Source organism: Fragaria vesca, linkage group LG3, assembly GCF_000184155.1.
Source record: "Fragaria vesca subsp. vesca linkage group LG3, FraVesHawaii_1.0, whole genome shotgun sequence".
In the NCBI taxonomy this organism is placed as follows: Eukaryota; Viridiplantae; Streptophyta; class Magnoliopsida; order Rosales; family Rosaceae; genus Fragaria; species Fragaria vesca.
In genome coordinates this window covers 8,390,474-8,401,239 of record NC_020493.1, presented here as the reverse complement: position 1 = coordinate 8,401,239, position 10,766 = coordinate 8,390,474, and the positions used below count along the sequence as shown (strand labels likewise).

Below are 10,766 nucleotides of genomic sequence, written 5' to 3'. Positions count from 1 at the left end.
ACCCGATCACTTCACCTTTTATTAGTTCAATTGTAATATTTNTTCCCCTGAATTGAATGGAGGAACCATGGATCAAAAGGAAAGGAGACTCATGAAAGGAAGAATAGTCAATTTCCAGAAGAAGAGAGGTGCAGTGCAGCAAGTAGTTTGCTGCTACAGGGGATGACTTTTGTTTGACAAGGTTTTGCTTTGTCCTAGTGAAAATCATGAATCTAGCTTTGTGCTGATAATGACTCTTTTAAAACACAAGGAAATGGGAAGTTGCAACGTAACAAGCAGCCAAAAGGATTGAAGGCAAAGCGACATAAAATTGGTGCCAACCTAAAGATCATCCAATCAGCTTGCTGCCCATCGTATGCCTAATATCAGATGTGATGTAGGTTTTTTTCTGAAGTTTCAAAAACTCACCTAGGCTCCAGCCCAGTCAAGACCGGGCTGGCTCCGCCACTGACCACAGCATCTCATAAGATTACAACTGTCCTTAAGCTTTTCTGTGTAAAAAGCAAGAATAGCTACCCCATATATGTTGTATCAGAATCATCGTGCAAAGACGATCGATGTGTCTGATTTGTAATTCCCTTAAGATTAGACATCATCAAAATGTAAAGCAACATACGTATGCATATATTTGGCAACTTTGATTAGTCTCCATCCCCATTGTCAATTTATAAGAACAATATCTGGCTCGATCTTAAAGAAAAACTATATAAATGTCATCCTGTGGTTCTGGTAATGGGAACTAAAGCTAAAGGGTGTCATCTGAATTCACACTGATCAGACAGTACGTACGTTTCTGAAAATAGATAAGGTGCTCAGCTCTTGATGTTTTCTGTATATATGGGTCCTGGTAAGGACAATTAAAGTGACAAACCAATTGAAAGAATTAATGTGAACCGAAGATTAAAGAATTCAAAGTTAGAGTATGCTCATAAAAACAAAACTACCAAAAATATCTCTGGAAGACCAGAGATTGTTCTAAGCACATGGAGGAAATGGGAATATAAGCAGCCAATCAGTTCTCAGCCTCGAAAAATCATCAGCTAGATTGGATAAGATTAAGAAGGAGTGTACTGTTTATATACACGCTGCAAAAAAGAAAAAAAAAGAAAGAAAGAAAGAAAAAAGGTAGTTTATATACAGTTTGCATGATAGCTAAATTTGAAAGTGATAGGCAGAAGATACCAGATAGCAGTAGCATCATCATCCATGTCTAGTTTGTCTATGTACTAGGTAAATACTTTATGTTGTTTTTGGTTTTATTCATCTTTCAGTTATCATTCTCTGCTTAATTAGAGAAGGAAAGAACAAGGATAGGAGAACTGCGAAGAAGAATGTATTTATCAACTCGATCTTAATTAGTTTTTAGTCTTCTGTTTATTTTGGACTAAAATTAGTTTTGGGTCTCAAATTAGTAAAGCATGTATGGCAAGCTACCCTACGTACGTACTCTGATGCAGTATATCTCATTGAACATGTTTCTCCCGTTGTTGATGTTTTTAAGAATAGAAAAAACATTGAAAGATTTAGGAAACATGAGCAACTGTGATTAGTCTCCCTCCCCATTGTCAATTTCATAGTTAGGATATATCGATGAGTATAAATGCACAAGCAAGACAAACTTTGTGTGTGCCAAGTGTTTTAGAGCCTTTATTTTTTCTTTTGCTGGACATGTCTGTCTTAATTGCTGGGCTTATGGGTCTTTGTTTCATGTTTGTATCTCTTGTATTGTTGTGGATCTGTTTGATCATCTAATACAACTTTATATTTAGACCAAAAAAAAAAGATAAACTTTGCGTGTGATCTTCCTATCCTCAGCTCTATGAGAAAACATTTGATCTGGACATGATAATGTCTAAGATGATCACTCTGAGAAGGCTTTCGTTTTGTAGTTTTGGTTCAGATCGAAGTCTAAACTAGGCTGGGGTTAGTGAAAGCCGAAATAAACACAGTGGTGAAATATAATTAACCAGCAGCTAGCCAGCTGGTTTGTGTGTTTTCATCTGTGGAAATTAAACTGTGACGTAGGACGAGAATGGGCCAAATTTAGACAGTAAAAAAATGAAAGTAAGGAAGCGGCTTTTAATTAAAAAGAATGATTTGAAAATCGGTAATTCTCATATCATGAGGTGGCTAGCCGCTGGAATATTCAAGATGTTTTAGACTTTTCGGGTTTATCGCGCAAAATCTATTAAATCTGATTTGAAGTAACTTTTGGCCATAATGTCCGTTTGCGATGTATTATACATTTCCGAAATGGAAACGACGAGATCTACAAGACTTATTTTAGTCAGCCCTATCAGATTTAAACCAAAAGATATCGTCTTAACTGTTCGATTTGCATTTAGTATTTTTAGGGTAGTTTTATTTTCTTGTTAGGAATTCTTTTATTTAGGGTTATTTGTTTCCTTTTTAATTTGGATTCTTAGGTTTCAATGTTAGATTATGATTGTAATTCTTAGTATGGATGTCTATATAAGCTCCATCATGCTTTGTATTAGGACAATCTTTCATCTTAATAAAACTTTTGAGTTTTCTCAAAATCCTAGTGGATTCCAGAACTTCTCATGGATTCGAGAAACCGTAGTCTTGTGGATTCAAGGTTGCCGTTGGTGGATTCCAACGTTATCTCACTTGGCTTTTGACGCTTGACGGAGCCACCTACTGTTGTGTTCACGCTTCCCGCATCAAACTGATGGTCAAGGATGGTGGTGAGCAGTGGTGTAGCCGGACATCCCACTTAGAAGGGTCAAATTTGATTAACTAAAAAATTAAATTATTTTCAGTTACTCTTTAACAACAACACAATTTTTCTTAAAAGAATGACACAAACTTAATTTCAACAATATTTTTGTTTTATGTACCAATTCGTAAATAAGCATGCGCTCTTGGAAAAAGACTATTAAATCATCTAGAATAAACTTTAGATTTTTAAAATTTCATGCACCATAAATATTGAAAAGGAATATGTTACTTTTTTTTTTTTTGAGAGATAATATATGTCGATGTATGGTAAACATTAATGTGTTGTTTCCATTTAGCTAGCTTATTTGTAAAGAAAAAAAAATCGTAAATGGAATTTAAAGCATTAAATTACATATTAATAAGGGTTAGTAAGGTAAGAAACATTTGGACACGATTTTATTAATTGGATTAAGTATTTTAATAATATAAATTTGTATTTCATTCTATTATTATTGAGGAATATTTAAGACTAATTAAGGATTTCTTAGAAGAAAATGGTCAATTTATGTTTATTTTCATTAATATTTAATATAAATTAAGACTAATTACTTTTTTGAAAATTTAAGAACTGAACCCTCCACTCGCCCCCTAGTTAGCTACGCCCCTGGTGGTGAGCACGTACGTAGGGACCATGTTGCCTGTGTAATCTGCACACACCTTTTTCCAGTACCACAGCACAGCATCTAATCATAACTGTGTTGAGTCTATAATGTTTTGCTTTTATTTCACCTTTCGCTTTCTTTCTGCAACGAAATTGATGACAAACCAACATCTAGTTATTAAGTTTTTGATATAAATCATCACCAATCACCAATCACCAATGTCATTATAATTTGCAGGGTTGGAAAATTGGGGTTCCTCTTACTGTAGGTTAATTGGTATACTCAGCTAAGGCTATAGCTTTATTCTGTTCATGGATCAGCAGCAGTACCCTAGTAGTAGTTCATGTAGAGCTGACAGAAAAACCATTGAGAAGAACAGGAGGAATCAGATGAAAGCCCTATACTCCGAGCTCAACTCTCTTCTACCCCATCATCAACACTCAAGGGTCTCATCTCTCTCTCTCTCTCTCTCTCTCTCTCTCTCTCTCTCTCTCTCGGCATTTTTCTTAAGAATGCTCCTTCTGACATCTCCTCTTACACTGCCTCTTGTAGAGTCTCTTTGAGACATGTCGATATACACTTTGCCACATTTGGATCTGGTGCACTTAATTATTTTGTTAATGGGATCCCTTGTTTCTTTTTTTGGCAGGAAGTGACTTCTTTGCCAGATCAAATAGATGCAGCTGTGAACTATATTAAGAAGTTGCAGACCAACTTGGAGAAGTTGAGGGCGAAGAAAGACAGACATATGGGAGTAGAACGGATCACCAATAACAGAAATGGAGCTTATGGTAGTGGACCAAATGGATCACCTCAGATCGAGATACGTGAAATAGGTTCGGCTCTAGATGTTGTTCTGATAACTGGATTGGATTTTCAGTTCATGTTTGAGGGGGCGATTCGTTTGCTTCTTGAAGAGGGAGCTGACATTGTAAATGCCAGTTTCTCAGTTGTTGAGGATACCATTTTCCATACCATACATTCTAAGGTAAGCAAATCATCATCAACATTATTCATAAAACCTGACAGTTCAATAAACTAAATTAATTTTTCTCAAAAAAAAAAAATCTAAATTTATTAGCATGATATCACTTCATGAATCTATTCTTTGTTCTTGATCATGAATAGATCGAAGAGTGTGCACCAGGCACGGTAGCTGCAAGGATATCCGACAGACTAAGGAAGTTTGTGAACGAAGCTAGCAGTACTGCATTTTGAAGCCTTTACATGATCATTCTCTGTTGCAATATATGTATTAGAGACATTTCTAGCTATATATCAAGTCTTGTTGTAAGTCGTTTATTTATATATATGTTTCCTAGCTCGGCTGCTGGTGATCTGTATCTTTAATCTATATATTGAAGTTGATATTTCGTAGTAGAAATTAACAAGCTAGGGTGATCTGAAGCTTTGTTGGTAAATTTGTTGTTTCCCTAGCTGGTACTAAATATATTCATAAGAGAGCTTGAGAAACCTTCAAATCTATTCACAGAATTGTAATACAGGGAAACAATATAGACGCCGATCACGCCATGAATGACATGACTTCTGTATGGTTTTGGTTACAGAAGAACGAACAAGAAATCAAGCTTAGAGAAAAAATAATAAGGCTAGCTCAGTATAGTGTAATATGTAATCCTAACCCATTAACAACCATTTGGAATTCAGTCGGATTGCCATCATATCCTCTGTATAGCTCTGACATATATAGCTCTGTATAGCTCTATTTCTTGATCAAATCGATCTATATCGGTCAGAAGATGATTCTCTACTTGCGCAACAAGATAAGGAAGAAGTATAGGGCTATAGGCACAGAGTTCTTCGTCCTAATTATTAGGTCATCTTCAATTTATTCTGTGAGTTTTGTAATAAGCTCCTTTATGCGTGCCCTAAAGTTCCACGATAAGTGTGTTTTTATATATGCATGTTTATACTTTGTGCTTATAAAAAGTTGTTAACAACAACCCCAAAAATGCCTGTCTTTGCTAACTAAGCACCACATTATAATCATGCATGTAATAATTAAACCAATTCAGTGACGTACCAAATCCCAGAACCAAAGAACTGAATCGAAGGATTTCACGGCAGTGAAAATAGAAAACCAAACGAAGCAAAGTGATCGAACTCGACACTTTTATAAATTCAATATAGTATGAGCTCCCACTTGTTCTGATTAACGAACGAATTCAGAAAGCTCTTATGCATTATGCACTTGTGTGTTGAGGAATTCACTACTTCTGGAAACCCCTAAAGCTTCAAGTCGTCAACACACCAAATCAGATTTTATATGTTCATGGTCCATTCTATCCCGAAATGACTAAAGTGAGCTGAATCTAGCAAAGAGAATGTCACACTGGCCCAAGACGAAAGCATATACACCCTAAACTTTCTCAAACCCATGCTTACTTGCCAATCTCTACCTAAGGAATTATTAAATATTGCCACGAGCGATGCTAGGTGAACTATATTTTCAAAAACCATTTAAATTTTACGTGGCATATACATCATTGAATTAGAATGTTTCATTATGTTGTTATAAATGACGGGTTATGCTATTCATCATCTACTGACACGTAAAGTGAGCATAGATGATTTCCCTATAATGTTTATTCACTTAGCATTGCCGATAAATTAGATAGGCGAAGTGCAATTTCACGACCTTTCTTCACTTGCCTAACAAGGATCACAAGAAGAAGAAAAAACATCAAAGGAAACACATAATATCACAAGATGAGAGGCTGAGAGCAAAGACTTTTTGTCTGATTTCAGTGATTTGTGTATGATTAGACCTTATCATCAAAACTTACTTTAACAAGCACATATAGCAATTCACTGTATATAATATCCTGTTAAGGGGAATTTAGACTACGTGTGCGACTACAAATCATATCTTTAACAAAACATACTGCATATATTAGTTTTGAATGTGGTTCTGGTAATCAGACCTAAAGCTACTTTAAAAGCTTGTGCTCTCTCTCTCTCTCTCTTTCAACTATTTCTGATACGAACTATATATAGTGCTATACACGTTTTCTGTTTATGGGTCCTGGGAAGGATGATCGAATCGAAACCATATATGTTATATGTGAACCAAGATTAAAGTTGTAGGGATGAATATATCTGCAAGAACCCAAAGAGATCCTTTTTAAGCCCGTTTAGAATGTAATATTGAAATATAACCAGGTTATGAATTGTGTATGTGGAGTTTTGTGGAGGCTTATTTGCAGGATGACCCGTATTATAAAAAGATAAGAAGTATTAGATGCATTGTTAAAGTTGATAATAATGTTAATGCAGTGTCTGTTTTATGATGCCCGTCGTGTTTGAATCTGTGTGTATGTGCATAGTTTGTATCTATAGCTAAATGAACTTAATCACTTTGCTGATGGGATCCCTTGTAATATTGCAGGAAGTAGCAGCATCACTCTCGGATCAACTAGACCTTGCCGTGAATTAAATTACACCAAGAAGTTGCAGAGCAACATGGACAAAACGAGGGAGAAGAAAGACAACCTAATGCGAGTAACTAAGATCATGAACAATAACAATGTTGGATTTGTTGGACTTGATATGGGGTTATAATCAGCACAGATAGAGATTCGTGAACTGGGTTCAGCACTACAGGTTGTTCTGATAACTATAGGTTGGATTCTCAGTTCATGTTAATTTAGCATGTGGATTCGCTTGCTTCTTGATGAGGGAGCTAGCTGACATTGTCAATGCCAGTTTCTCAGTTGTTGAAGATGCCATTTTCCACATAATAGATTCTAAGGTAAGCTAATAAACGTTTAGCTTGATCAGTAAACTTAGACAGTACTGTAACTAGCAATTTATACACTTCGTTTTAGTGTTGGTTCATCATGATCGAGTGGATTGGCGAGTCTGCACCAACAGCGATAGCTACAAGGGTATCTGAGAGGCTACAATGGATCTAGTACTACTACTGCAACTTGAAGTATTATGTGATTACTCACTGTTGGAATGTGGCTATATACTTCTGTACGTATATGTCGTAGATATTTATACGTATGAGATTATACGTTGGAGAACTTGACCGAATTATCTTTGTTTTATCACAGTATTCTTCAGTATTTTATTGATCATGTAAGTCATTCCTTCTTCCTTAGCCTGCTTCCTTGTATGATTTATTTGCCATATTCGTAATTCGTGTATTCATTTTCCCAGATTCCTGTGTGTTTGGTTGTCAAGTCTTGGATTATTGTTTCTATGGGCCAGTTGGTTTTTCAGTTCATCCTACCAACTTGGGCTCGGTGACATCAGTGTTTAGCGTATAGTCCTTTTGTGACATAAACATTACCAGGGCTGCAGGGCAGGGCACTTCCACGAGTCTGATGACATTATTGGATATTTGGCAGGGAGTGGGTGCTAACTGCTAAGCTCTTTGTGCACAGAAGTTCTGGCTTTTCCGACGACTTTGTCTTCAAATTTCACGCAGAAGAGCAGTCCTCCATTATGATGCAGAGACAGAGTCAAGTACTCAAGATGACATGCAATGAAATGAAACATAAATAGATGATATGCTAGAGTTTGAATTTTGAAATGGGCAATGGCATTTTTGCACCAATATTTAGTTATTTACTTGCTCTATTCTAATCTCTCTGTTTTTTTTTTTTAATCTCAAACTTGCTATAACGTGAACCACGATCACTATATATGTATTCAAATAATAATGAAAATTAAGAGCACATCGATAAATTGTAACTCAACTTAGTATTCCGCATTAGAAAAACTCATTGTAACTTAATTAAGACACATGTAAAAGCAATTTGAAAGTCGCTAAATCATACAATTTCATCGCCCGTCAACTTATAGTATTGGTCCATATGCATCACTGTCGATCCATACCAGTGACTTTTTCTTTACAATTACCATACCCAAATGTGCTCCAGCTTGCCATGAATCCCAATATCCCATGATAGTTTCAAAAACAAAAGTGGCAAAGCTTGGAGAGGTGTGTAATACGTACCAGTCACTCAGCTCTGATTGTCACCCAAAAATCAGCTCCAACTTCAGATCTACATGAATTATTCAGGTTCGACTTTGGCGTGCATATCTCTAAGAATTACAAATTATCAAACAGATAGAAGAAAAAACAAAAGCAGATCTGTATAATCATGGCAATATTGGTCATCATGCAATGTAGTGATGATAGCTTTGCAACATCCACACAAGTCCTCTGACTGTCCTTACTTCTTTTGTCTCTTAAATTAATTAAATTTCATACAAAAAAGGTTCAAGTTATCATGATGCAAGAAAAAGCACTGAACAACAAAACCATGAAAGGAAACAGAATCAATACATACCGACCCGAATTTGAATTTATAATGTATGCATCCCAGTACTGGTTCGTGCATTGCATCATTTCGTATTAAAATGATTCAAAACTACATACAAAACAACACCAATTACCAAATGCACTTCTAAAAAACGTCCCCGATCTAGGATCAAACGGAATCCACACCCAATACGAAGACCGGAAGACGTATTATCGAACCGACCGACCACCTACAATGTCTGTAGTTCATCTTCCTACACAACATATGGTAAATTACTGAACCAGTGCTCCCATTTTCTTCACCAAATTAACAAACACAACAATCCACATGGTTTGATCAACTTTTCACCTATCCAGAACACCCTAAAGAACATGGTGAACAGATATGGTGTTGTCCTTACCGCACTAGGGTACCTTTCTTTTGGTTCCAATAATAAAAAGGACCTCTTTTTTTCAAAGGTAAAAATAGGACCCGCTAGAGATATATAGCTCCCCTTTCTTGGGTTAAACGACATAACACGATGAAAATCAAATGGACCTTTCACGAAAATGGAATCCAATGGTTGTTAATCGCATGGGGATATAAACGTAAATTCACAATTTCAAAGCTTTTCTTTATTCTCAGTGAAAGTGAAAGCTACATGTCTGCCATTGTACAAAATAGTACCCACTTAAACTGCTTATGACCGTTGAACCCATCAATTCACTACACGTAAAAATAGCCGATTCCTATTTTACAACTTCAAAAACAGTAAAAACAGAGGATGTGGATAAATTAACTGTTATTAATTATTGTAAAACCAAGTAATTAAGCAACACAGTTCCAAATTTAAACCATCCATTATAGAGTGGGGGGAAACCCTTCAAACTCAAACCCTAATAATACAGCAGACGACACAGTCTTCTAGGAATCAGAGGGGCAGCGACTGTAAATTAGCTAATCAACGAGGGCATTTGGACTCGAAGGCGAAAGGACCGACGGTGTAGAGAAGGAAGGGGAGCTTCTTCTCGGACACGAATGGCTTTGTTGGCCTTAGAACGGCGCCGGTGAGACCGCCGTGGAAGTCGCTGATCTTGGAACACGCGGTGGTGGGAGCGGAGACAAGGAAGGCCTTGCATTTGTGTGCACCGAAAGTGGTGATGGTCTTGGGAGCTGAGATGAAGAAGTAGCCGTTCTTGTCCGTCGTGCCTTTAACGACGAGCGGGTACTTGGTGTTGTTGCACTGCAGCTTCACAGTGGCACCTACACAGTAAAACGACGTCATTTCGTGTTCGTTTGAGTAATATTTGCGGAGTTAAGAAAGTAAAACAACGTGTACATATGTTTACCGGCGATGGCGGTGGCGTTGAGGAGAGTGTCGACGCCGGAGTACTTGCAAGACTTGCAGTAGACGACGCCTTGAACGGCGACGAAGCTACGAGGGAAGGGCTTCTTAGGAGGGTGAACTGGGGCAGGAGCGTGAGCAGGTGGTGCGGGGTGAACAGGAGGGTGGCTCGGGGGCTTAACAGGAGGGTGGCTTGGAGGCTTAACAGGAGCGTGGTGGTAAGGAGAGTGAGCCGGGGCGACGGAAGGTGGGTGAGCGTGGTGGTGGTGGTGAGAGGGAGGGTGGGCAGGAGCGTGAGCCGGAGGGTGAACCGGGGCGACGGTTGGAGGGTGAGGGTGAGGTTTGGGGTGGTGGTGGTGGTGGCCGTGAGTGGGAGGGTGGGCAGGGGCGGCTATTGGGTGTGCATAGTAGCCGTGGTGGCGCGGCGGCACCGGTGACTGAGCTTCGATAGCGGAGAAGTCAGCAAGAACGGTGAAGGAGTTGAGGAGGAGAATAGAGAGCTGAACAAAAACTAGAGCTTTTGCAAAACCCATTTTGAGTGAGAGTGAGAGAGTGAGGAGATTAGTAGAAGTGAAATATGAATATATAGGGGTTTAGGCCGGGATTCGCTGCGGCAAATCTTAATGGAGTTGGATTTAAAATCATGGTGGGTTAAGGGGTCGGGTCGGGTCTGGGATGGGTGATACTGGGTTCTCCATATTTGAGGGGTAGGTTTTTGGGGGCAGTGGCAGATAGGCTCACATGCACAGAAACCAGGAGCCAATGAAAATGGAGGTGGTTTCCACACTTAACAAGGCAAGT

General features: G+C 38.1%; 2 protein-coding genes across 2 annotated transcripts; one reads left to right on the top strand and one right to left on the bottom strand.

The window, feature by feature from the left end:
• The first annotated feature begins 3,613 nt into the window (after window positions 1–3,613).
• Window positions 3,614–4,623, top strand: LOC101292488 (transcription factor bHLH36-like). Its single transcript, XM_004293965.1, has 3 exons — window positions 3,614–3,790; window positions 3,994–4,332; window positions 4,473–4,623. The coding sequence occupies exons 1-3, from the start codon at window positions 3,656–3,658 to the stop codon at window positions 4,560–4,562; spliced, it is 564 nt and encodes a 187-aa protein (XP_004294013.1). The 5' UTR covers window positions 3,614–3,655; the 3' UTR covers window positions 4,563–4,623.
• Window positions 4,624–9,230: 4,607 nt separating this feature from the next.
• On the bottom strand, window positions 9,231–10,513 carry LOC101292194. Its single transcript, XM_004293964.1, has 2 exons — window positions 9,970–10,513; window positions 9,231–9,883 (listed from the first exon to the last, which is right to left on the bottom strand). The coding sequence occupies exons 1-2, from the start codon at window positions 10,496–10,498 to the stop codon at window positions 9,582–9,584; spliced, it is 831 nt and encodes a 276-aa protein (XP_004294012.1). The 5' UTR covers window positions 10,499–10,513; the 3' UTR covers window positions 9,231–9,581.
• Between the last annotated feature and the right edge of the window lie 253 nt (window positions 10,514–10,766).